Source organism: Corella eumyota, chromosome 1 (assembly GCF_963082875.1).
Source record: "Corella eumyota chromosome 1, kaCorEumy4.1, whole genome shotgun sequence".
NCBI lineage: Eukaryota > Metazoa > Chordata > Ascidiacea > Phlebobranchia > Corellidae > Corella > Corella eumyota.
In genome coordinates, this window is record NC_137490.1 from 7,493,981 (window position 1) to 7,521,339 (window position 27,359).

At 30.6% G+C, this 27,359-nt stretch overlaps 5 protein-coding genes across 7 annotated transcripts; 4 read left to right on the top strand and 1 right to left on the bottom strand.

Moving 5' to 3' along the window:
• The first annotated feature begins 506 nt into the window (after window positions 1–506).
• LOC145754841 (ciliary microtubule inner protein 5-like) lies at window positions 507–3,369 on the top strand. 3 transcript variants are annotated; one of them, XM_082571000.1, is made up of 4 exons: window positions 507–622; window positions 2,276–2,298; window positions 2,480–2,582; window positions 2,743–3,369. In XM_082571000.1, the coding sequence occupies exons 1-4, from the start codon at window positions 609–611 to the stop codon at window positions 2,972–2,974; spliced, it is 372 nt and encodes a 123-aa protein (XP_082427126.1). In that variant the 5' UTR covers window positions 507–608; the 3' UTR covers window positions 2,975–3,369. The 3 variants fall into 3 exon arrangements, with proteins under 3 accessions (XP_082427126.1, XP_082427119.1, XP_082427112.1); XM_082570993.1 differs by having other exon boundaries at window positions 586–622; window positions 1,021–2,298; XM_082570986.1 differs by lacking the exon at window positions 507–622 and having other exon boundaries at window positions 654–2,298.
• A 554-nt stretch (window positions 3,370–3,923) lies between these two features.
• LOC145764050 (staphylococcal nuclease domain-containing protein 1-like) lies at window positions 3,924–23,074 on the top strand. Its single transcript, XM_082575617.1, has 22 exons — window positions 3,924–4,049; window positions 4,391–4,540; window positions 4,653–4,773; window positions 4,908–4,989; window positions 5,229–5,389; window positions 5,839–5,917; window positions 6,108–6,285; window positions 6,626–6,732; window positions 7,240–7,422; window positions 7,598–7,739; window positions 7,941–8,041; window positions 8,252–8,362; window positions 8,447–8,569; window positions 8,812–8,903; window positions 9,305–9,414; window positions 20,101–20,289; window positions 20,362–20,532; window positions 20,851–21,015; window positions 21,313–21,426; window positions 21,685–21,801; window positions 22,114–22,245; window positions 22,724–23,074. Exons 1-22 carry the CDS (start codon window positions 3,975–3,977, stop codon window positions 22,790–22,792), a joined length of 2,772 nt encoding a protein of 923 aa, XP_082431743.1. The 5' UTR covers window positions 3,924–3,974; the 3' UTR covers window positions 22,793–23,074.
• Window positions 10,244–17,522, bottom strand: LOC145763629 (leucine-rich repeat-containing protein 4-like). The gene is made up of 12 exons (XM_082575131.1): window positions 17,142–17,522; window positions 16,575–16,748; window positions 15,452–15,706; window positions 14,453–14,662; window positions 14,065–14,195; window positions 13,629–13,765; window positions 12,453–12,617; window positions 12,193–12,380; window positions 11,654–11,827; window positions 11,351–11,504; window positions 10,458–11,150; window positions 10,244–10,365 (listed from the first exon to the last, which is right to left on the bottom strand). Exons 1-12 carry the CDS (start codon window positions 17,520–17,522, stop codon window positions 10,244–10,246), a joined length of 2,784 nt encoding a protein of 927 aa, XP_082431257.1.
• Window positions 23,075–23,822: 748 nt separating the features above from the next.
• LOC145750608 (N-sulfoglucosamine sulfohydrolase-like) lies at window positions 23,823–25,715 on the top strand. Its single transcript, XM_082566682.1, has 2 exons — window positions 23,823–24,117; window positions 24,229–25,715. Exons 1-2 carry the CDS (start codon window positions 23,853–23,855, stop codon window positions 25,485–25,487), a joined length of 1,524 nt encoding a protein of 507 aa, XP_082422808.1. The 5' UTR covers window positions 23,823–23,852; the 3' UTR covers window positions 25,488–25,715.
• A 731-nt stretch (window positions 25,716–26,446) lies between these two features.
• LOC145763329 (large ribosomal subunit protein uL10m-like) lies at window positions 26,447–27,347 on the top strand. The gene has a single exon (XM_082574760.1). The coding sequence runs from the start codon at window positions 26,507–26,509 to the stop codon at window positions 27,230–27,232; it is 726 nt and encodes a 241-aa protein (XP_082430886.1). The 5' UTR covers window positions 26,447–26,506; the 3' UTR covers window positions 27,233–27,347.
• Window positions 27,348–27,359: the final 12 nt, after the last annotated feature.

Sequence of the window (27,359 nt, forward strand, 5' to 3'; positions counted from 1 at the left end):
TTTAGATAAAGTATCAGATTGTTGACAATTTATAGCTTTAAAATTTTTTTGCCAGAAACATAATTTCAAATATAATAATAGCAAATGTAACAGCGCAATAAAAAAAATTATTTTTTAAATATATATTTACTTCTGATATATTTTGCTTCTGATTTTTTGTATAATTATATGTGGTGCCTAAACGTACGTTTTAAAAAATTTTAAAGTGTTTTTAATTAAGCTTAAAAATTATTTTAAAATTTAATCAATATTTTAGACCAAATAATCAAATTTAAATATAATAAATATTTATTTAACAAACAAATATAGAAAAAACAAATACCTGTTTTTTTATTTTTATTTCAAAATAATCAACACTATTGAAATTAAAGTCAACTTAAAGTCAAGATTTCGAGTATGTATAAAGATGCTGGTAACGTTCTAGAAAAAGCGATTTTAAGAGCTCTCAGTGACGTCACTGTAGCTTAAAATCGTTATAATTATTATTTAAATCTTTGTTTAGTTGACTGGAGTACATTTTAAGGACGTTTTTGCTTTCTCATTTCGACTAACATTTTTTTAGTGTTCATTTTTAGGTGATATCGTATACTGAAGCAGGAAAGTCAGTCATGGCGGAAAACGGGTAATGTATTTTTTTATTAGTTTATTTATATTTTTTACGTAGATTTAATATACAAAACAAGTAAAAATTAAATAAATTAATATTAAGGGCCTTTGAATTTTTTTTCGTTGAGAAAAAGATAAGCTAGATAAATTACCTTATTTATTGAACTTTTACCCATACGTTAGATAAAATAAATCGAGGTATTTTGTTGATTTTTTATCTCAAAAAAGATTTTTGAATAAGATAATAAATTAGTCTGAGATTTTTTATTAAAAATCACCAACTTATGCTTGAAATTCTTTTTTTTTGTCACTCGTTACCTAAAAAATATTTTATTTAATTAAAAAATTCTATTACCGGTGATTATCTTAGTGGCCATTGTTGTCGTTTAAAAATTATAACTTTTTCGAATTCAGTTAGCTTCGTCACTTGTATTGTTGCGTAACAAAAGAAACAATAGCTACTGAATCCCGCCTTTAGCGAGCTTGTGTTACCGTGTCAACGATACAACAACACTGCTTCGCTTATAAGGCCTCGAAAGGCGTAGCTGTCAGTTAGGTAGTAAAGCTTATTGCGGTACATCTGTAAGTAGTTCAAGTGTAAAGCTTGACTTTTTTTAATACAATTGTTTTAAATTAAAACACTAAGTTAATTTAGATTAGTTATAAATACTTTGTTGTTATTACTTAAAAATGAATAAAGTTAATACAACTAGATAAAGTTAATACAACTAGGGTAACTTTCGTACGTTACATTAGGTTATAGTATTTATGGTTAACTCTTAGCTTTTTATTTCACGGTTTTAAAGGTTTAAAAATTATATTTATGAAGCGCAGATAAAGTCAATTGCTAAATACTTCATTACATTACGATTATTTGCCAGTTTGGTGAGGCATATTGCGTCAAAATTTTATTTAAAGAAAGCCTAACAACCTACCAAGTCGTAATATTTATTTAACTAATGTTTGCTCATTCTGATTGATTGGCTTGATTAATAGCGAAACAGTTTTTGTGGCCTTGGTTTACGCTCTTATTATTAATTAACAAATATTATATCAAAATTTAATAAGACTTATGTGGATTTTGTAAAACAACTATTAGCTTGTGGTAAAATATAATCTTTTAATTTGGAATATAAATAAAGAACAAAAAGCTATTTTTGTTTTGTAAATGACTCAGCAAAAGCATATTCTTTATTCAAAGCAATATTCGTGTGTGGTGGTAATGATATTAAATACATTGTCTTAAACTTTGTATTTTATCTCGATAGTATAACAGTTTCATTTAATAATACAATCTCTAAGCTACATGTTTTCAAATAGAACTTGTGTTGTTGCTTTGAGAACAAAGTAAGGTAGCTAAAACGCGTATTTTTGTCACAAACAAAGTTCTTTTGATTGGGAGTTGTTATTAAAAATGTACAGATAGTCTTCGCGTGTTTTGTGTTTAGATCACTTTGTCCTTTAAACAATATTAAAAATGGCATGTTGTTCAGCTAGCGACGAGCTTACTATTTTTTGGTTTTAACTTAACTGTATTCGTAGCTAACATCTTAGGTTATTTTTTATGGCTTCTTCAATTTAACGACCTAAACACAATGGAACGTACAACGTCTGCTGGTTACCGACTTCCACTTGGGAAAACTACCTCCGTCCACCGTGACACCAGCAGACAAGAAGCTTCACAAACACCAGGTAAATAAACAAAAAGCAACCGTTAACTTAAAATTTATACATATTTAACTAGTTCTGGTAGCTTAAATAGTTAAGCCGTATCGCATTGCTCTTGTTTATCTCATGTTTAAGTTGCTTTTAATTAAGTTTTATTTTAGTTTTGAAAAACAAAAGATTTTGTTATTGCTATATTTTCGTTTAGGTGTTAAAGGAAAAGCTAGAGCTGTTGAGAAATGCGATGAAGTTTCAGCAAACAAAATCTGGAGAGAACAGATTCAGAGCGAATGGAAAGGAGTGCATGAATGGTAAATAATAATTTGCAAAATCTAGTGTATTATTTAATTTTGTATTTGACCACAGTATACACTAAACATATTAACACATGATATAATATGCGTTTGTATGTAACTAATCAAAAAAGCTTATTATGTTTATATATATAAATAATTTTGTGGTTGTTTCTAGGAAAACAAACTGGGGTTTTCTTAACGACTTTGATCCTCGCGGAAGACCAAAAACACCGAAAAAGCTTCCGGAAAGGGAGGCAATTTACAGCGAGAATTTGCCGGATACACAAGGCCATGTTTACGGTAGTCGAATTAAAACTGAACTGGGGGACGAAATGACCAAAATGGAATTTATGTTTCATTCTTCGAATCGAAAATGTAGAATGGGCCCCGAGTTTGTTTGCGTTTAATTATTTATGAATACTGTTAAAAAAATGTATCTGTTAAATGTATTTTAAAAACGATTTCTAGTTAGTTTAAAAAAGATAAAATGTCTAATTTTAATTTACAGTTTTTTTATCATGTATATATGAGTTTTGTTAAACTAATTTGGATTCTGCCCGTATTATAAAGCCAAACTATCTCACAAATATTAACTAAATACTAAAAGTATTACTTTTTCATATTTAGTAATTTATTTTTTTTTGTAGACATATAAATAGATTATTTTTTTTCGGTTTTTACCTATATTTTTTATATTGTAGAAATTTAATTTTGTAAGTGCTCATATCAATCCTTTAACTTTTAGCTGTGCAATTATACAATTGAGTTATGTATTAATTATAAATAAAAAAAATTAATTTGATTTTTTAACCTAAAAATTAATTAAAAATATAGTTTCACAAAAATTACGTTAATCCATGGGGTGTCGTATTTAATCGTGGGAATATTAAAATATCCACTATGACGTGACAATCCACGAACCAGGAAGAGCCTCGGGCAGGCCGGGAATCATAATAAAGGGAAATTTGTCTATTCACTAACATGAATCACGCACGTGTTTTTATTAAAGTAATTAAACCATTGAAATTTTTAGATATTCTTGGTAATTATAGAAACAGGGTCTCAGTAATAGCCTTAGGCACGTGTAACAGGCACCAATATCTGAATATCAACAAAAACAATTAAAAACGGTTTGACGTCAGACGTAGAAAATTTTGTTAGATAAAAACATACAAAAAATAGACAACTTCGTTCTGTCGGTATACAAATTTACTTTTAAATAAAAAAAGATGGAGCAAAATGGTTTAAATGCAGTGAAAAATAAATACGGTGTGTTTTTAACTTTAAATAACAATTATTTTATTACGGTCTGACGGTTGTAGTTTTTTTTTATTTTAAACTTGCTTATTTTTAATCAGAAAATTACTAGGTGTTATTTATTAGGTTTATGTTTAAATTGTTGAAATAATGTCAAGTTTACCAAACCCAGTAGCTCCAGTGTCAACTGTGGGTGTAAAACAAGGACGAGGAATTGTAAAACTGGTAAATTCAATTTTATTTTTTATCAAAACTTGTAAATATATATTTCAGGTTCTTTACGATTAAATAGATTTTGGAGTTCAAAGTTTTTATATTAATTTTATATAAATATTCTATTTAAAAGTTTTTATTTCAAAAATATTTTTTGGTTTTGGTTATTTTTTTTTTATGATTTTATACATAAATAAACATTTTCTTTAAAATTCACATTTACAGTTAATGTGTAATTAGTTTTATTCTGATTATACATTCTTACAAAGCACATCAGGCCTAAAAAATGTCAAACAGTAGTTTTAGTCCCAAGAGTTGAAATTTCTTCAATAATTTAAAAAAAATTAATAAAGGTTTTATCTGGTGATGCAATAATAATTCGAGGTCAACCAAAAGGTGGTCCTCCTCCAGAGAAACAAATCAACCTTTCTAATGTTTTGGCTCCTAAACTTGCCAGAAGATCAAATCCTAACTATCCAGATTCTGTACAAACTAGCGATGAGGTAAAAAAATATTAGAAAAATTTTTAAATAAATAAACTTAACTTTTGTTGCTAAATTTAAACAACAAAATTTCCCTAAATTTAAAAAAAAAATTTACTATTTTTTGTTTTAGGCTTTTGCTTGGGAATCAAGAGAAAATTTAAGGAGAAAAATTATTGGTCGAGAAGTATTTTTTACTGTGGATTATGCACCCAATAATGAGAGATGTTATGGAACAGTATATTTGGGAACAAGTTAGTGGCTATATTTATTTTTATGTTATTGGGTTGGTCTGAATTTTTTTATTTTTAAAAATTAACTTAGGCTTCAATGCGTTAATTTTACTTTTACTTTACAAAACTTTTTAAATTGAAAATATTTAATTCAGGTGAAAATGGTGAAAATATGACCGAGATGCAAGTTAAAGAAGGTTTGGTGGAAGTGAGAAGAGTGAATGTAAGATCTGACAAGTAGGTTCTATTAGAAAAAAATGATGCATATGTGTTCAATTTCTTAAATAAAACTGTAATATTATTTAGTAAAATATTGAAGTAAAAAACAAAAAAAAAATCACATTGTAGGCTATGTTTATAAATCTTGTTTATGCTTTTGGAAACTACAATATTTTAAAAGTAACCATTTATAGTTCAAGGCATTTCTTGGAAAATTTTATTTATTTTAACACAAATTTTACAATTAATTAACTCAGCACTGAGCACAGTCGTTTAATTGAGCTTGAAGATCAAGCAAAAGCTGAGGGGAAAGGAAAGTGGGTGGAGCCTAAACCGGAGGGTTCTATTCGAGATGTTCATTGGACAATTGACAATCCAAGAAATTTTGTGGACTCATTTCATGCAAAACCTGTACCAGGTAATATATTATATATATAAGAGGGCTTTACAAAGTTTAAAAATCTAATGTATTGTATTTTAATTACAAAGGTAGAAAAATATTTTTTTGTACTAGTATTTATATAAATTTTTATGATCACTTGTACTTAACGGTTCTTGGAAAATCTTAGGACGAGAAGGAATTAGCAAAGACCATTAAATACGAGAGAATCAGCTAGGACCGTAAAAGACAAGAGAGAGAATTAGCTAGGCCAGTATAGTACGAGAAAAAATTAGGTAGGATCATAAAATACGAGAGAGAATTAGGCAGTAACATAAAGTATGAGAGAGATTTACCTAGGACTGCAAAGTACGAGAGTTTTAATGAGAACCGTAAAGTGCAAGTGATCCCATTCTTATGTTCTGGACCGGCAAATTTATTTGTTTGTTTAATTTCACAATTTACAGACAGTTAAAATTAATTTTCAGCTGTGATTGAGCATGTAAGAGATGGGTGTACAATGAGAGCTTCTCTTCCTTCTCATCATCAAATCACTTTCATGCTTAGGTTTGTTTTTTTTTTAAATAAAAGTGTCTATTGGTTGATAATATTTGTTTTACATTAAAATATTTTTTAAAATAGCCACTCCTACAGTTAACACTTTTTTTAAGGGTGTGCAATTTTGCACTAAAACCAACAAAGCAAATATTGTTTTTATTTCAAAAACATAATTTAAAAAAAAATTATGTATTTTTAGTGGGGTAAAATGTCCCATGATTCGTCGTGACCCAGAGGACCCCAAAAAAGAGGTTGCAGAACCCTTTGCTGCCGAGGCGAAATTTTATGTTGAATCGAGATTGCTACAACGTGATGTAAAGATCATACTAGAGGGAGTTTCGAATCAAAATATTTTGCTTGCAACAGTTCATCATCCTGTAAGTTTAAAGTTTTTGTGTTTTATATTCTGGAATTTTTATGTCAGTTTGAAAAATTATAATTTTTTGTGTGGTTTTCCAAATAATTATTTTTTCTAATTTTGTTTTTATACTTTTTTAAAACATATATTGTTTTTTTTTGTTTAGTTCTCTAAGCCTTAAATAAATAAAGCCTTTACTGTGTATACATTATTATTTGAAATGCTTCTTACTGCTTGTAAATTTAGTGCACATACAGCATGTTTAATTTTCTGTCTAAACCTATTCACATAAATCCAATTGTTTTAAATTGGTGACATATTTTTTGGTTTGAAATATTGACCAAAATGCTTGTTTGCAGAATGGAAACATCTCTGAAATGTTGTTAAAAGAAGGTTTTGCACGATGTGTGGATTGGAGTATTACTTCTTACTCACAAGGACCTGAAAAACTGAGAGCCTTGGAAAAGTAAGAGAAATTTAAATATGCTTAAAAAAATTAACAAAATACAATTGATGTAAATAAATTGTTTTGGTGTCACCATAAATTATATATTTATTCTGACATGTCAAAATGCTTTTAAACACATTTTTTTGTAATGTAGAAAAATGTTGTTGTTTTAAACTGGTGATACTGTTAGTGTTTTACTGTTAATCATACCTTGGTTATTAGATTTATTTTATGTGTAGGTTGATTACCTATGTTTTAACTCACCAACTGATCACCATGAATTAATTGTTGTAAAAGAGTTGCAATAAATATTTCTTATGGGTTGTCAAATCACCACATTTTATAGTTTTTTTCATATTAAGATAGGCTATGTAAAGTACATATATTTGTCATCTTTTAAGATTTATTATATTTAGATTGTTAACTATTTTAAGCAAGCTCTTTAGCTTTGTTAACTATTTTAAGCAAGCACTTTTACTAACATAGATAAAAAACTAACCCCACAACGTTTTTGTTTATTTTTAGACAAGCCAAGGAGAGAAAAATTCGCATTTGGAAAGACTGGGTTTCTAAATCACAGGAACAGAACATTACCGAACGTGAATTTACTGGTAAAGTGATCCAAATTGTTAATGCTGATGCCATTGCAGTAAAAACCTCGGCAGGAGGTGTAAGGACTATTCATCTATCCAGTGTAAGGCCACCAAGGTAAAAATCAATATTTAGGAAAAATTGTGTAAATTTAATAAAAAATTGCAATTGACTTTATATATTTTGACTAAGTAGGTTTATTTGTGCTATAAGTGTTATCACTGATATTTAAAAAGTTATGTTTTAATCTTTTTTTTGTATTTTTGTACCAAAAATATTTAACTTTTTTTAGATTTGATGATGTCACTTTTAAAAAGGATAAGGAGCCAGCACCACAGCAAGAGGGAGGTAAAGGAAAGAATCGACCTTTGTATGATGTTCCGTACATGTTTGAAGCCAGAGAATTCATGAGAAAAAAACTAATTGGCAAAAAGGTGAAAATGTTGTATATATTATTTTTATGGAAAGTTTATATTACTAGTCAATAGCTCACCCTACGAGCTATATTTTACTTGGCGAGTTATATTTGCAACTACTAACACACAGCAAATGGCATTTTTTTTTCTACATAGCAGAATTGCATCTTGCAAGTCACACATATATATATTTTAGCAATTTTGTTATTGATTGTACAGGTTAATGTGAAGATAGATTACATCAAGCCATCAAGTGTTGCTACTGAATCTTTGGGAGCGTTTCCAGAAAGAACTTGTGCAACTGTCACCAGTGCTGGAATGTAAGTTTTTGTCTATGTTTTTAAAAATTAGTTTTACAAAAAATATTAATAATATCAGATATTTAAAGCTTATTAATTTCTTTAATGTTTTATTTTGTGTTCCGTTTTGTACAAATGTATACACTTATTTAATTTTTTTTTATTTCTATAACACTTATAAAAACAGTTCTGATGTATTTTTCTTAACATGATTATTGTTTTATTTTGTAGTAACATTGCAGAAGCACTCGTAAGTAAGGGATTAGTGAAGGTTGTAAGACACAGACAAGATGATGATCATCGATCTTCTCATTATGATGACTTACTTGCTGCTGAACAAAGGTAAAATAAATCTCCATCTTCTGTTTAAATTGGATATTACATTCTTTGCTTTCTTTTGGATTTAAAATTTTATTTTTTCTATAGAGCCATCAAGACTGGTAAGGGGGTAAACAGCAAGAAAGAACCACCAATCCACAGAGTTGCGGAAATATCTAGTGATGTTACAAAGGCAAAACAATTTCTTCCATTCTTGCAGAGAGCTGGAAGGTTAGAGGAAAAAAAATTTCAAATATTTTGTTCCTTATTAGGCTTATCAAATCGTATTTTCTATAATTTTGATTTAAATTTTTTTGTAAATACTTCAACATTTATTTATCTATATATAGTTATTTTAAATGTAAAAATATTTGGTATAGGCTTCCAGTTTGTTACAGTTGTTAGATCATAGACTCTTTGTTTCTTTTTTTAAAAAAAATGATATTAATCAATCAGTCATTGTGTTAACTTAGATCTGAAGCAGTGGTTGAGTATGTGTTTGGTGGATCAAGACTTAAACTTTACATTCCAAGAGAGACTTGCCTCATCACTTTCTTACTTGCTGGTATGTTAATAGCTCATTTTACATTATTAAAACTACAAAAAAAATCTATGGTAGCATTTTCAACTGTTTTGTTTTAAATGCTTTTATACACACCAAACAACATACTAGCCCTATTGAATCTTGTTGCAGTAATTTGGTCTCTATCAAGGCCAGCCCCACTTTTTTCATGTTATAGCGCCCATTTAGTAAGGCGCTATAAACAGTATAAATGCCTGCTTAACTATTAGGCAGCGTACCTATTAGCAATTATAAACTATGATATCCGAACTACCAAAGGCAACTAAAGACTCGGTTAGAGTAAAGGATGTTACTCTACATTTAGGTCGTAAAGTCGACTTCCCATATCGAAGATAAATAGGCAACCTACAAAAAAAACTTTAAATACTATTTAAATTACCCAGGTATTGATTGTCCACGTGGAGCACGAAATGGAGCTGGTGGTTTAATGGAAGCCGACCCATTTGCTGATCAAGCTTTGGCGTTCACTAAAGATCAGTGCATGCATCGTGAGGTATGTAGACTTTTTTAATTTTGGTAGTTGGTGTATATTTTGCGAGTTCCTGTAGACTGAAAGTATTTTCCTAAGTGAAGATTTGACCAAAACTCTTTTTTACCAGCTAAAATATTTTCTGATAACATCCGCTTAGTTAAACCTTCTTTTGAAATTCTAAAAAAGGGTTGACCTATATTTCGGTAAAATTTTGTTATCGAAAGTTTGGTTTTCGGGTTATCAATTTATGCAAATATTTTAGCTCTGAAATTTTTTTAACTTGTTTTTTTTTAGATTATTTAAACCATTATTTATGTTATTTATCCAAGAAATTGGATAATAAGTTTAGAAATTTGGCTAGAACAAGCCTAAATGTTATAATGCATTAAGTTTTGCAGATATTGATTTTTAAATTAGATTTAAATTTGCAATGTTTTTTAGCCAGTGATTAAAATTATGTATGTAAATTTTCACAAATTTATTCAACAAGAAAAAGGCTTAAAATCTTGAATAGGTTTTGAGCTTAGCCCTTGTTTTTGTTTGTATATCTAATTTTTAGATTGAATTATTTTAATTATATGTAAAATAATAGCTACAACTTAAGATAAATATTATTAAATTTATTTATGATTGATCTAAAAATCACACATTAGTCAAGAAGCAAGCAAAACTTATAAATTAACTGTTAAATTCGTAAAAAAAATCAACTAATAGCTCCACAAGTAACATTTCCACGATTTTAAAAATAAGTTACTTTTAATATTCAACGCAATTTACGCAACTAATTGTCTCTTAGTTTTTATTTTCTACATGCCTTTTTATTTTAAGACATTTTGATATGAATTTTAGGCTAAATTTTAGTTTCTTGATGGTTAAGCAGTCCTTCCATACTTCTTTTCCGTACCGGGATTTTACGTTTGGTGACGTCATAAGATTTATTATTTGATATTTTATGATCCAGGGTTGCGTAACCTGTAACAAAAAAAATGTGTGGAATATTTTATAAAAATAGAACATGATTTTTCAAGAAAAAAATTTAAATTTTTTTTGCGTTGTTGAATTACCTCTTCCCCTTGAAAAATCCAGATCTGCTACGTCTCCCATCACGTGACCGTTACTGCGTTTCTGCGACGTCATCGGTTTAAGGATATTTTCGCAAGATTTGTGATATCTTACTCTGTTGTTGTTCCGACTTGCGTTGTTACTATCCGGCCCACCTTTGAGTGCTTCGATATAATATTTTGTATTGTTCCTAGTCGTAACGTCACTATAGTCGTTTGTGGCTTGCCGCTGCATGACGTCACAACTTTCGCTTTCGCACTGAGTTTGTTTTTGCAGCGCAACTTGCTGACACGACGCTGCAATGTTGCTAAGCAACTGTTTGGACCCTGACGTCACGAATCTGTGTTTTGCGTTCGGCAAAGTCGACGCGGGTCGTGACATCATGGTCGAGTATTGTGACGTAGGGTGCTGAAACTGTGACGTCATAATATTCATTATTGTTTCCTCCGGTGGCGGTGGCAACACGTGTATGTCCTTGGATCTGTAATCGTTATCGCATGACGTAGTTGATGACGTGTTGTGTGACATCGGCTGTGGTATTTCGTGGGGTGGGGATAGCGCGGCGAGCCATGGGGTCGGGGTGCCGAATAAGGGGGCAGGGTGCTTATAAGGTGGTTCCCCCGAAATATTCATTTGTTCGATTTGTAATGGAATTTGTTCTTCGCTTTCATCTTGTTCAATGTTGGATTTTTTGTCTAAAGACATTTATTTTTTTAAATAATTTAAAGTTTATTGGAGTATCATCAATTTTAATTTGGCAATTGTATATTTTCCTAGGTTTTTATTGATTTAACCTAATTAAAAAAAAAACATCAAATAATTTTACTTTAATTTAAAAAAAATAAATTGTCTATAGCCTATTCAAGTTTTTTTTTGATAATTTTAATTTTTCTACCTTGTTCCTTATCATATTTTTCAAGTTGGTGACTATTCCTTCGTGCTCGAGAATAATTCTTTTTTCTCAACTTGTAGAAAATAATTAAAATTGCTGCAGCCACGATGGTTAAACCGACAAAGCAGCCGATTATAATTTTCGTGGTCGCCATCACCTAAAAACAAAAAATGAAATAGTTTCAAAAAAGATAACAATATATAGAAAGGGAAATAGGCGTTATTAATTGAACTCTTTGATTTGGTGGTCACGTGACTGATTTTATTTGGTGGTCACGTGACACCGACCCCGTGTTATTATTATTACCTGATCGACCGACTCTGTCGAGGGGTTGAGGCTTTTCGTTGCTTTTGTCGTTTTCATACTCGGCCTTGGCTGTTCGACGGGCGGGGGCACGAACCTCGTCTTGACTGACGTTTTTGATGACGTCATAACCTGTGGCGGTGACGTCACGCGGGTGTTTATCGCCTTTGTTGTTTTCTGTGGAAATAAAATTAAATCGATTTTTATTCGACTTTCGACGCGAAATGCACTTTTCGAAATTAAATCTCGAATTAAAAGTCTAATGCGCTGGTGAAAGGCACAAGTTAAATTTAAATCAAAAGGCATGGGTTCTTAACGCTAACTCCCATTAAGATAATTCAATTTCTGCTTTTTTTTTAAAAAAATGGCGAAACACTTTTGTTACATCGAAATAAATTTCAAAATTGAAATATAAATTATAGATGGGCGATCTAACCTAATCCTTTTCATATTTTAAAGTTTAAATTTACATTTTGATGTTAAAAAAAATATTTTTGTTTGTTCACCGCTTTTGTGATAGTCCGCGGCGTCGGGTTTTGGACTTGGATGACAGGGTTTGTGGGTTTAAGTACCGTCGTCTCCGTTGTGAAATACGTCATCGTGATGACGTCACTGGGCTTGGTGACGTTGAGATAAACGGTCGACTGCGCGATTTCGTTTCCGGACCGCGATATGGAGCAAGTGTACACGCCCTTGTCGGTCAAGGTTACTTTCGTGAAGTTTAAGGCCCCTTGAAAATAAAAAAAAGTGTTTACTATTTTAAAGTCTCTACCCAATGTTTTTTTAAATTTTTTTTTCTTACCGTTTCCCAACATTTTAATCCGAACTTTGTATTTTCCATGCTGGAGTGGTTTTCCGCTAGGGAGTTTCCAGTTGATGACGTCACCGGCGTTCTGATTTGGGGTGAGAGTGGGGCAGGGTAACTTGATGGGTTCGCCGACCGACACATTCATACTTGCTAGTGGCGCTGTTTAAAAATATTTTTTATAATTTTCCTTTACAAAAATTAGGAGTTTATTTTGACTTTGCTATAGCTATAACATTCAAATTACTGTTATATTACCGAAAACTAGTTTACGGAATACACATTTGACCAAAAACCGTATGCCATAAAACACCATTTTTAACCATCTTACTCTAACTCTTATTGGAAAATGTCCTTAATTTTCCGAAAAATTTTTTGACCAAAATTTTGGCTAAATGTAGTTTTTGAATTTTTAATTTTAGCAAAAATGTTTATTTGGTTGAATGTTTTTTTGGTAATATGGCCAAACACTATTCTTAAGTTCGGGTTTTTTATTAAAATTTAAAGAATTTTAAAAACTGATCATCTTTGCTACACTATGTTTGGCTTTAAATGGCAACTTTTTGTTCTGATAACGTAGCTGTTAGTACCTTAACACTCTTTACCAGAATACCTGATCTCTATTCTTTATTAACTGTTTACGACACATGCTACTAGTTTATCTTTACAAATAAATTCACACCTTCCAACACCTCATCATGTTCTGTAACTGAAGGCAATATGTTAAAGTGACGCTTCAAATACTTAAATAATTACTTTCTGCGGCAAGCAGTCGATTGATTTTTTCGCTTATAAACTTTTGATTTGATTTTGGGCTCGCGCGGAATCGATTTTTAAAGAGTTTAATCTATTAACCGCCCAACCTTTTCGTTTTCATATAATATTTTATATGAATAAGCATGGGCGTCGGGTTAGGCTGTGCGACAACTATCTGGCTGTCGCTTTTTTAATCAATACTCCTTATAATGAGTTTAGTAAAAAATCTTTAAACTTTGGCAGGATAGCCTCTTGAACCACGTGATTTGATTAAACTGTTGGCTAATCCCTAGAACTTATTAAATCCGTGTTGTAAGCAACATACATAAATCGGTAAAATGTAATCACTGCGTGTGCTTTAATTGATTATATCGAATACTTCTACGGGAACTATTCTCACACTGGTGAAGGACTTACGTGGTTTCATTATACGTGCCGCACAAGGTGTGTTATTGATACGAGTGAGGTTAGAAACGGGCATGCCCGCGTATTTATCAGGGTAACGGCATTTCGGACAAGTTTCAGCGTCGCAGATGCTCCCTTCTTCAATATACCTGTTAAAATGTAATTAAACTCGTTTAAATTAAACGTTTGCATCGGTTTAAAAAAACAAAACTATTAAAAAATGGTTACAATGTAAAAAATATATATATACCCTCAAAAAGTACGCATTTTCAGGCTAATGAACTTGTATTTTACCCCAGTTTAGGTTTTACCCCAATAAATCAAATTTTACCCCAATTTAATGTTATTTTACCTTAATAAATCAAATATTATCTTGCTTTATTTTTATTTAACCCAATTAATCAAAGTTTTCCCAAATTTTCACACGAGGCAATATTCACCCACTTACCCAGCTAATTGAACAAGGTCGCAGTTACACAACCAAGGGTTATTCGCCATCATAATTCCCCTTAAACGAGAGTTATATCGAAACACGTCAGCGGGTAATGTAGACAGATTGTTACTTCCTATATTTAACACCTATAAAGTAAAAATTCATTTTTTTTGTTTAATTTTAATTTTTTTTAATACGTTTATGTTAGGCACTTTGAGGATTTATTAACACTAGCATTCTAAGTGTGTTCGAAAAAGTAATGGGGTTCGATTTTTAAATTTAATTTTTTAAGTCGTGCGGACAAAAAAGGAGCAAATTTATTTCAAATCGAATTTGTTTCCGCTTTCATTTCGATTTTATCGTGGCGCGAAAACAACTTTTGACGTCACAATGCCATACTGACCTGCAGAGACGGAAGCGTTTTAAACGCGTCTAGTTCGATAGTTGTGACGTCACAATAAGCAATCGAGAGGGTGGCGAGTTCTTTTAATCCGGCGAAAGCTTGGGATTGAATCGAGGTAAACTTGTTGGAAGACAGGTCGACTTTTTTGAGGTTGATCAGCGGGGAAAGCGGAGGAATTTCCCGCAGATTACACGAGTCCATTCTCAAGGTCTAAAACAAAAATAAACACGTGGTTAGCTAAGTAATCGCCTTTTTGCAAAAAATGTAAATGTTTTTGTTCAAAAATAGAAAAAGGGTAAAGTTGTTTAGGTCCTGAGTAATTTTATATCATTGATATCTGTATGCGAAAAAATGTGTTTATGTTCCTTTTTTCTCAAAAACTGTAACCGTTTAACGGAGAACACGCGCACTTGGCCATATAAATAGAAAGGTTGCGTCATTATCGATTCAAAATTGTCGCTATTTTAAACTCCGTATTTTGCATATAGCAATATGGATGGCTCTAAACCTCTGTAAACCCCTGACTTTTAAAATAGAAAGTACATCGGGTAATAGGATGACTAACGCTTTGTTTTGAGCCTAAACGCGGCGCGGTTTTAATTTTCCATGTTTAGTCGCAAGGCCAGAGGCTCGAAGTTTTTCCGTTGGTTCGTTAATAATTAATGCAAAATCGATCCCAATTACTGGTAGTCCGTTTTTTGAGCACGTTTGCATCTACAGCTTAACTATTGTACATAGGCGTTGATTTTACACGTTTAACAGGGTGCCTTCGTAGCGGTAATGCTATAAAAGCATTTTCTCCAATATAACTGTGCTTTTATTTATACAAGACTAAAACGATTGAAAAATACGAAAAAATAGTTAAAGTAAAAAAACCGTGGCCTGGGTATATAAAATCTACGTGTTTTTATTCAAGTTAGCCATAACATGCTTACATCATTTAATATCTGTACGTTTTAAACTAACACAACTATGCAATAAAATAGAAAATACTTTTACCTCTAAACCATCCAAGCCGTTCATAGACTGTCCAGACACGTAAGTAAGATGCCTTAACTCTCCTATATCCAATACACGGAGTGAGCCCCTCACTTGCACAAAGTCGAAGGAAATGATATGAGTAATTGGGTTATTTCGAAGGTTGAGTTCTTTTAGGCTGCTGAGATAGGCAAGCGACTGGCTTGGAACTTGGGAGAGTTTGTTTTCTGATAAGTCCAATATTTCAAGGTTTGATAATCCGTACAATGCGCTGCTCTGTGAAATGCAAAAAACAACACGAATTTTGCTATATTACTCACAAATTGAAAGGCTTAGTTTAAAGTTAAAATAAAAATAAAATAAATTGCCTTTTGTGGTACGCAGTTAAATTAAATTAATATTAGTTGTGAGTCTTATTACGACTAGTAAAATTTAGCCTATATGAATTTTGAAAAATTATTCAGTTTTTAAGTGCAGGCTTTATAGCAGTAATTTTTAGCATAACCCTAAAATATTATTTGCTTTGCAAATAATAAAAAGTTAAGCTTTAAGTTATGTTATATGATTTTACTGTAGTGCTTTAAGGAATATTATATGATTTTACTAAAGGGTCAAACGAGTTAATTCTACGATCTAAAAGATAGCCAAGGCAATGTAGCGTAAAACAAATAGTCGATACTAATATGTATCCATTTATCAGCGTCATTTCAATCGATACAATTTCGAATCGAAATAAGTTTAATATTATACAAACAAAACAATGCTTTAATATAAAGCCTGACATACTATGTTTTATTTTCCAAATTAAATTAGTTTAATTAAAAATTACAATTTCTAACATGGAATTTATATTTAAAGCGCTTTTTGGCATGTTTTATTAAATTGTGTTGTAATAATTCAAGCCTTTGTAATTTGAGCCGCAAATGACGAAAGCGCCTTTTTCGCTCATTAAATATTCAAACTCAGTTTAGCCCAGACCTCTCGACCTATATTCAACGATAATTTAATAATATTTAATTCGTTTGTTCATTAATGTGTTATCCTATTACTTTTAGACGATATTCTCTTTCTTTTAAATTTGTGTAACAACTACAGGTTAATATTTTTTTACAATAAAAACTTCTTATATTAAAAACTAACTAACCGATATTTCTCTTATAAAATTTCCACTGAGTCTTAATGTTTTAAGGTTTGTAAGTAGCTGAAACGCATTTCTAGGCAAGTCTCTTACGTTGTTGTTACTTAAACTTAAACTAAGGGTGGTAGCAGGAAGACCCGGAGGCAGAGATCGTAGATTTCTGTTTTCGCATGAAATTTCCTGAAATATAAAGTAAAATTATTAATATTTATAATTACAATAAATTCAAACTAAAAAGTTTTTTTTGCGTCATTCCCAATGGGAGATATAACATATCTTAGTCATGACTAATATGTCCCTAACCATAACAACCCGTTGGTATATGATATATAACTTGGTGATTGGCGGGCTATTTAATTACTGGCATGATGCTATAAGCATGCGGTTAGTAGTATGGTCAGTATAATATAACATTTTTTAAGTAAATTAACTACATTTGTAAGCTGTTCACTACGATAAAAATAACGTATTTTTACGATCAAAATATTTAAAAACTAGCATTATTTCTACAGTAGGAAACACCATAAAAAAGGTTTTTTTGCCTAACTAAATTTTTTTTTTATTTGCTTTTACCTTTAATTTCTTCAAACAATCGCAGTCGTTCGGGCATCTAAGTCCTTGACCCCGCACCTTGACACAGTTATCCGCACTGAAACACCACCACGCCATCATTAATACCGTGACGTACCTCTTCGTTCTATCAACAGAGCGCCACTTGTGCTGTTTGTCGCCTAAACTAAACCGATCTGGGACCGACGACCTTTTGTCCAAGTGTTTGGCCTTCTCGCCTCTGAAACTTTTTATAAAATATTCATCGCGCGGATCCTGTCGATGCGTAAGTAGCGGCGCAGCCCTACAAACTACGTCGTTTGTACCTTGTGTGTTATTCCCCACGCTTTGGTGCTTGATGTGGTTTGTTGCACAGGATCTCTGAAACAGCTTGCCTAATTTCATGCTAATTATTGGTGATTTTTTCTCCCTAGTCGGCCTTGATTAGCGCGATCGCGTTAATGAGGTCGCTGCTTCTCGATTTCGAACTTGGTGTTGTTCGAACCCGTTCGCGCGTGTATGGTCACGTGTAACGTAACGTCATTCCTCGTCGATCAAACGCGCTCGCTTCGTCGTCGTCGAAAGTTCCCAGAACGCTCTCACGTCGGGAAGAATTATGATTTACGAGTTTCTTCGGACACTCGATGGCGCTTTCGCGTTGTTTGTTCTATTTTTGTGCCGCTCTAAGTGAGTTTTCGAGTTTCGGGTTTTAATTGACACGTCACACCCTCATACAGAGACCTAATATTTTCCCGTCAATTATTTATCACAGAGCAGACAGTGTCAACAAAAATTAGACGCAAACTTCGAACCTAAAAATAAAGGTTTTCGCATTAACTTAATACCCTAATTTTGAACTAATGTAAGAGAACAAAAATCTAAAGAAAAGTTTTATAAATTAAAAGATTATTTTATTGTTTAAATTTTAATTTCGTATTTTTAATTTAATTTGACTTTTTTGTTCTATAACCTAAACACTAATTTTTAGTTTAAGATAATTTACTATTTTATTAAATGCGCTTTCAATTTTTTTAAAAAGATTGTTGTATAATTTATTTACGTAAAATTGTTCGCAAATTAAATTATAAAATAAAAACTTGACTTTCTTAAAAAAAAACTTTAAACTAAATACTTTATTTTTTTAAATAAACATTTTTGCAACAATTTATATATATCTTCTGAATTTTTATTTAAATCAATTGAATTGATTAAAAAAAAATAAATTTTAAAAAAATAAAAACTTGACTTTCCTAAAAAAAACTTTAAACTAAATACTTTAATTTTTTTAAACAAACATTTTTGCAACAATTTATATATATCTTTTGAATTTTTATTTATATCAATTTAATTGACCTTACAGTTTAAAACTTTTCTGTTTTTTGATTTAATTTTTTTAATCGAGCAGACGGCTGAAAACCCACACTTTGCTGACTCCTATTAGCTCTTGTACTGTCTGTATAAATTTCTTGTTCACTTCACTAATGCCTAGGCGAAAATCAATCAAATTTTATCGACTACGATCCATGCGTTTCGCTTACACGACATTATATCGGTCCATTTAAAATAAACGACACACTGCCTGACCCTTAGCCGACCGTACGGCATTGCACGTCATAAGAAAACTTTTACAAACTCTACTTATTTTCAGTAAAGAGTTGCAGAAAAAGTTTTTGCCGCTTTCTAAAACTAGCAAGTGTCTTCGAATACGCTATGCATAGATATGACGCGCGTAGATTAAGAACCATATACAATCTTGTTCATTCTTTTCTAAGGTCATTCATTACCAGTCTTCTGATTTCCAATGGGAATATTGCAATTTTTGTCAAAATATTGTTTGACTTTACTTCCTTTTGTCTCGCTATCGTTTTAAACTTCAGCTAATTTAAAAAAAAATTTAAGTCGTAAAAATTAGAGGAAAAAATCGTATCTGAGAAACCGACGTTGCACTCTTCTTGCGCTAAAATATTTGCGTTTACATTTTCTGCATTAAATTAACCAAAATTCCATAAAAAATGTGTTAACCCTGGGTATAAAGGGACTGTATTAACTAATATCACAAGTGAATTTATGCTTAATGATTGTTATTAGAATTACATAAAACTCTTTTTTTTCTGACTTCTTAACATGTTTAAAACTTACGTCATTACAATCGAATTGGATAACTTATGCCGCAATATCGATCAGAACATGCAATTAAAATTGGAACATATACCATTGTGACGTGACATATGTGGACAATGCGCGTTGCTGTATTGTAGTAGTCACGTGACCGCCGAGAATCTAAATGTGGAATGACAGCACATTGATTTTTGAAATTTTAACGTATCTTGTAGTAATGTAATATCAGCTGATCGGAATTAAAAAAAAGTATTTTGAAATCGGTTTATAATCTCTTTTTCTAATTACGTGGTATGTTTTTTGATTAAAACTTTTTCTAATGGATTTTAAAACATTCTTGAAAAAGTATTGGTACGATTTCAATATACTACTTGAGTTATTTAAACAAGGGGTACGTAGTAGTTTTTAATTATACAGTATTCAAGTTCAAAAGACATTAAGGCCCAAGGGATGGTTATTCTGAAATTTATTAACAAAAATAATTAAATTCCTGTGTTGAACATAGCAGTTAATTTAAACAAGAATATTACACAAACTTTTGTTTGTTAAATTAAGAAGAAAGTTTAAATCAATAAGTTATTTTAATTTTTAGAAATAAAAAATACTGAAAAAATATTAGTGCATTTTGGCTAAAATTATTAAACAGATAAATTGTTACACATAAAAATTTAAAAATACAAAAAAGATATTTTTTTAAAATTGAAATTAAAAATATATTTTTCAAATTATTTTACAAAAAAAAATTAAAAATACAAAAAATTTTTAAGTACTAAAAATATATCTATTTTAGATTAATTAGGATTTTACAATAAAGATATTATTTATTTTTTGTTCATTTTCAAATTTGAGTTTTAATTTTTTATAGGTAATGGTTGAAGTGGAGACGATCGACAGGGTTGGAAATTTTATCGGTTGGGTTTTCGTCGACGGAAAAAACATCTCACAACTTTTACTCGAGAACGGACTTTCTAAACTCCACTTCACCGCCGAGAGGAGCAACTACTTCAAGATGTTGCAGGAGGCAGAAGAAAAGGCGAGATTTGCTCGATTAAAGGTAAGACCTTAAAAAAAAATACTTTTTACAAAATATATAATGACGTCATATTTTATTTTATTGATGACGTAGATCTGGGAAGACTACGTGGAAGCGAAGGAAGTGGAGGAGGTCGTCGCGGAGGAGGTAACGGAGAGGAAGACCAACTTCCGGAACGTGTGCATCACTGAGGTTACCCCACAACTTCATTTCTACTACCAACAGGCTGATGGAGGAAGTAAATTGGAAGTTCTCATGGAACAGGTTATTGCAAGAAAATGGTTTATTTGTTATTAAGCTTGTTTAGATGCAAAATGATTGATAAGTTTATACAACTAAAGTTTGAAAACATTTTTAGTAATTTAATTTTTTTGAGATTTTTCTCTAATTGAGGGTATTTTTTCTATGTACGCATGGAGTTTTAAGAAAACACTAGTAGAATAGGCATTTTGGTGAAAATAAGAATTTTAAACTTTTATATTAAAACGAAACAGGGTTTAATATTTTTGCTTAAATATTTAACGTACTTTTAAAATTCAGTCGCTTTTTAAATATTTATAATTTTTTTTAAATTATTTTCAGCTTCGTGCCACGTTGCTTGCCGAACCGCCATTGCCAGGTAGTTACAAACCTCGCAGGGGAGATTTTTGTGTTGCCATTTTCTCAGCCGATGGTTTGTGGTATAGAGCCCGCATCGAGAAAATCGCCGGGGAAAATGTTCACGTTCATTTTATCGACTTTGGAAATGTAAGTTTTATATTAACATTTTTGTATGAATTTGTATATTTTAAACAAGTTTGGATAATTTTTTATTGTTTTTGTGTAAATATATGCAAATGTTTTTATTTTTTTTAGTTTTAATTTAAAATTAAAAAAAAACTGTAAACGTATTTTACTTATTCAAAAAATTAAAGAGTTATGTTAAAGTTATAAAACTTGCATAAAGCGATTTAATTTTGTCCATTTATTTTGAATTAATTAGTTCTCCATTAGCTTATTCGAAACCGTGTACGATTGTATAGTAATAAATTTTTCGACTTTCAGAAAGAGGTTGTGCCGTTGAATCGACTCAGTTCACTCCCTGCAGATTTTAACACCCACGCTTTACTCCCGCAAGCTCATGAGTGCGCGCTCGCTCTTATCAACCCACCATCTGACGTAAGTACTGATGACGTCATATTTTTAAATTAAACAAAATTTACTTACAAATTTTTTATTTATTTATTTTTTTTTAATTTTGTTCCTTTTTATATTTTATATTTCGATTTTTTTGATATTTCGATTTTTCATTTTTACATGCGGTCCTATAACTACACACACTGCTAATAGAATACAGCCCTATAATAGGTGTTACATTATCACAATTGCTGTTATCTATTATCTTTTAACACATTACATATATGCATTATCATATAGGAAGATTCGCTGATTGATGCTTTCCAAGCACTTTGTAGAAAGCTTGAAAGCCCGAGTTATCTTCTCAACACCGAATATAAGGATGCTGGCCTGGACTTTGTCACTCTTCTAAACCCTGTAAGTAAATACACATATGCGAATTTTATTAGGCACGTGATCATAAGTGGGTAACGACGTGTGGTATGCAAATGTATTTGTGTAAAGCGTGTTTACAACTTTGTATAATATTATGGTAGATTTACTAAACTACAGCTAAATATATTTATTTTTTTTAAAACCTTTTTTCTAAAAAATGATTTTTTAAACAGTTTATATATTAGGTATTTTTGCCTAACAAAAGGCATATTTGTTGTAAACATTATTAAAAGTATACGATTTTACTAAGTGTTTTACCATTTTTAATTTTTTTAATTTAAAATCTTATTCTAGGAGGATAAAACTGACATTGGTAAAACGTTGGTGACGACTGGTTACTGTACGGTGAGTAAAAGAAGAGAGAAGCGGCTGACTGGAATGGTCGCTGATTATATTAAAGATCAGGAAAATGCGAAGAAAAAACATGTAAGTTTTGTTGTGTTAAAAGGTAGTATATAATTCGGTTTATAGTTGTTTTTATGGAATTACTTTCGTATTACCGAAAACCATTTCCAAATAGATATTTGACCAAAACCATATGCCCGAAAAAGTTATTTTACCGAAAATAAAATGTTTTTTATTAACTTCTTTGTAGCCTAACCTTATATTTGGAATATGCTCTAAATTTCCAAAACAAATTTTTAATTTCTTTTTTGAAATTTCGGTTTTTGGAAAAATGTTCATTAAGTTAAAGGTTTTTAGTAATTTTATCCGTTACCGTTTCATGTGCACTCATAAAATATGTTAATGCACAATTAATCCTATTTTAAACAGATATTAGTCTAATTTTTTCTTGCAATTATTTTAACAAGTTAATTTTTTTTTTTAGGTATTGTTTATTTTTTTTAGATATTGTTTAATTTCAATAAAGTTTTTAACTTACACTGTATTGTAAATTTTTCAGCTTAATTTGTGGAGATACGGCGACATTACGGACGACGACGCCAGCGAATTTGGATACAAGAAAAACTAAAACTCGTTTTTCACAGCATTCGATGTTTAAATTTCGAGTCTACAACGGTGTTCAATTATGTGTGTTAAATTGTGGTGGCATTTTTGCTATTTTTGTGTCTTGTTTAAAGTAGTTTGTGATTATTAACTCCCTTTACAAAGTGCATTAGTATTAATATAATGAATTGATTTGATGTTTTAGTCAAAAAACTTTTTTTGCAGTTTTCGACTTCTCTTTAGTTGGTTGTAAAAATCATGAATGAAATTTTAAACATGCAACAAAAATAAATCTTGTAACCATGGACCTTTGGTTTACTTTATTTAAAGGGATCGTAATACTGCAGGTTTATTTTTTTTAATTTTACTGGCATATTTCACACTTCAATTGACTACATATAGCGAGCGTCAAATTTACATTTTTTTTATTAAGTATGTATTCATGTATTTTGAAAACTACTTAATCAATTTTAAAAATAGTGTTTCTTGTGCAAATTTCGCAATATAAAAACATTTTATAAAATAATTTTAACAGTTTACAATTTAAGATAATTTTGATAAATATTTTATATTCTAATCAATGATTAGCATTGTAAGAAATGCCATTGTAAATATTTATTCACGGATGTAATCTTCCAGTTTCTTTTCTTATAACTGATTTAATTTCTAAAACTTTCTGTGGCCTCATATATCAAAGTGAAGCATGGCTTTCGTTTGTCAAAACTAACTTTGAACCCGCGCTAACGCCTAAAAACGACATTTTTTTAGCTATTTTTTTAATTTTAGTTTTAAACTCTCTAAAAAAAAGGGCCAAAAAACGAACAAACGATAACAAGAACAAGATGAACGAAACATTTCATAATAAATAAATATTTTCAATTCGCTAGAACCATAAACAAAAAAATCGTCCGGCGCTGTTTTCGAAAAATGAAGTTATTTTATGAAATAGGTGTAGCCCTTTTTTCTTTTTTACCATACTCAAAAAGAGACATTTTGTTCAAGTGAGATATTAAAAAGAAAAAGGCAAATATTTAGTATAGCAAATATGATAAAAATGACTTCAACATTTTGTTAATTAGTAAAATATGAAGTTTGTACTTACCTTGTTATTTAGTAATTTATGCGTTACTTTGTTAAATGCAAAGCTTTCTAGCAAAACGAATGTGCTTGTTTTAGTGGCAGATGATCTTGGTTTGGAGTTGACTACTTATGGTAACAACGTAATTAAAACTCCTAACATTGCTGCGCTTGCCTCCCAGGGAACTGTTTATAAAAATGCTTTCACCACTGTAAGTAGTTGTTCACCAAGTCGCTCTGCTATTCTCACTGGACTGCCACAGCATCAAAATGGTGAACATTTCAATCTTTTATTTTATTATTTAAATTTTTTTGCTTTGTTGGTTTTTATTTTGTTATACCATCTTACTTTACTAAATTAGCTAAACTATAATAATTATTTAGGAATGTATGGTCTACATAATGGCTATCACCATTTTAATTCATTTGATGAAGTTCAAAGTTTACCCCTGATTCTTAAAAACCATGAAATTAGAACCGGAATAATAGGAAAAAAGCATGTTGCCCCAGAAGCTGTTTACCCTTTCGACTATGCAGAAACCGAAGAGAACAATTCTATTTTACAAGTTGGTCGAAACATCACAAAAATGAAAGAACTTGCTAGAAAATTTTTTGTTGGTCAACCAAAGGACAGACCATTTCTGTTGTACATTGGTTTTCATGATCCTCATAGATGTGGCCATACTCATATTCAATACGGTGAATTTTGTGAACAATTTGGAAATGGTCAGCCTGGAATGGGTTTAATTCCCGACTGGAAACCAGCTTATTATGACCCGAAAGAGATTATTGTTCCCGGGGTTGTTCAAGATACTGAATTATCTCGAAAAGACATTTCTGCTCAGTACACAACTATATCGAGACTTGATCAAGGCGTGGGACTTATTCTCAATGAACTTAACATGGCTGGGTATGGAGATAACACTTTAATTATCTTTACATCTGACAATGGACCCCCATTCCCAAATGGTCGAACAAATTTGTATGAGTTTGGTGTACATCAACCCTTTGTTATTTCATCTCCATTGCAAAGACATAGCACCGGTGATACCTCTGATCAATTTGTTTCATTATTAGATATTACCCCCACTGTATTAGATTGGTTTGATATCACTTATCCTACTTATGATTTACTTGGAAGGGGTGTGACATTAACAGGGAAGTCCCTTTTAAATAAATCCACTAACTCAAGTTTAATTGTATTTGGAAGCCATAGCTTACATGAAGTGACAATGTATTACCCAATGCGTTCAGTAAGGAAAGACAATCTAACTTATATTGAAAATTTAAATAACCTTATGCCCTTTCCTATTGACCAAGATTTTTATTTATCTTCCTCATTTGATGACTTACTGAACAGGACCTATTACAAACAGGACCTGCATTGGTTTAAAACTTTACAAGAATATTACTATAGGCCACAGTATGAGTTATATAACTTAACAAGTGACCCTATACAAAAGCACAATTTGGCAATGAATCCAACCCTTGGTAATACAATACAAGAACTGAAAGCTTTGTTGAAAGATTGGCAAAAGTTAACATTTGATCCTTGGAGATGTGCTCCTGGAGGTGTTTTGCAAGATGCAGGACAATTTAAAGATCATCCTGTTTGTATGCCCTTGTTGAATGGATTTAAATAAATCAAATACTTAAAAATAGGAAAAAAATACTTATTTTGACTTTTTGCTAATTTTTATATATTTTTTAGAAATTATTCCTTTTTTAAATATTCTGTAAACTTTTTTTTTGTATTGTTGCCATTTAGTTTTATGTTTTAGGTGCAATATCAGTGTAATCCAATCTTTGCCAATATAATTAAATTTTTGTTTAAAAAATCCCACTGCTTTTTTAACTGTTTTTTACGTATTTGTTTGTTCAACTTAATTTGTGCTAATAAAATTTAAACTATTTGTAAAACGTACTAAAATATTTATTTTTTGAGGTTGACAAAAAGTAAGTAATATTTTTTTAGTATTTAGTTTTATCGTAGATTTTACAGTGTAATGTAATATCTATAGTTTATTAACATAGTAATATTTTAAAGGTTTGCAATCATGTAATTTATGCTAACTTTTTTTAAAATTTACAATAACATTTGGTAAATATCGGGATAATATGCATGACTGATAAATTCTTTAAAATATTTATTTTTTTGCTTTATAATTTAATGATTGTGGTTCAAGTTTAAAAACCTCAATAAATTTAAATCACTTGAGGGTTTTGTCATTTCATTTTTTTTACGCGTGAGGGCAATAAAGAAACAAAATCACAGAAATTAAAATTTAAAAATCTAAAATGTGCAGCTGCAGCTTTTTTTAACGTTAAATTATTTATAAAAGACTGAAAGATATATCATTTTTAAAAAAGCAGTAGTTTTTTATTTCAGCGGATTGGACCTGCGTTTGTTAGTTTAATTGGTTTATGGTTTAAACCGACAATAAACTATTAAATATAAATCAGTTTAAATAGATAATCACCAAAAAGCATATTTTGCTATTTGACAGTTTACGTACAACGTAGTCAGTTAGTTTTAAAATTATTTTTGTAACCATTTTAGTCTTTCTATTATTAAAAAAAAGCTTTGTATTTTAAAGATAATCACTCTCATTAAAGGCTTATGTTTGGCTGTTAATTCTGTAATTTGTCAGTTTGTCTGAAGATGAATTGTGGATTGTTTGGTTTTCGTTACATTTCCAAGCAAATTTCCTCAATCAGAATCTCTAAAAAGTTGACAGTTATACCAAATCGAACTCGCTACTATTGGGAAGCAAGACCAGAATGCAGAGAACGAGTACGCTTAATGCAAATCACCTTGCCTAAAATAACTGCACCTAAATCAACTGATGGAATTTTGCCTGACATAACAGAAGAACCCAAATTATATGGACTTGACAATGTATATCTCAGGGAATTAAATGAAATACTTAATAAAAGTCGAATGTTGATGATTTGTTTGTTGTCAGAGTCTGATTGGGATGATTATTTCAGAGTCAAATATGAGTTGCAAGAAGATGGGTTGGGAATGGAAAATTTTCCTCAGCATGTATTCGAATTTGCTTTTGAGAGATCACCTTATCATTTAATGTCAAGACTTTGCAGTGACAAAACTTTAATTATATATGGTGAACCGAAAGCAGATGAAGTGCTCAAGGCTATCAAGAAAAATAAACACATGTTATTAATGGGGGGTGTCGTCGATAGTGAATATATGAGTGCACAACAGTTTAAATTGTATTCACAATTGCCACCATTGGATGTTAGTAGAGGGCAATTATGTTCCACCATGACAACATTGCAACGAAACTTAAGTAATATTCTGACTAAGGGGGCATCAAACTTATCAGCAAACCTTGACCAATATATTAAACAAAATGATGATATGTAGTCCAATTTAAAAAAAAAATTGTTTGTGTCAATCATAATAATGTTCCAATGCTTTTAAATTTATAAAATATTTTTTTTAAATATATTTTTTCCTATCATTTGTTTAGCAAACTAGTTTCAGTTATTTT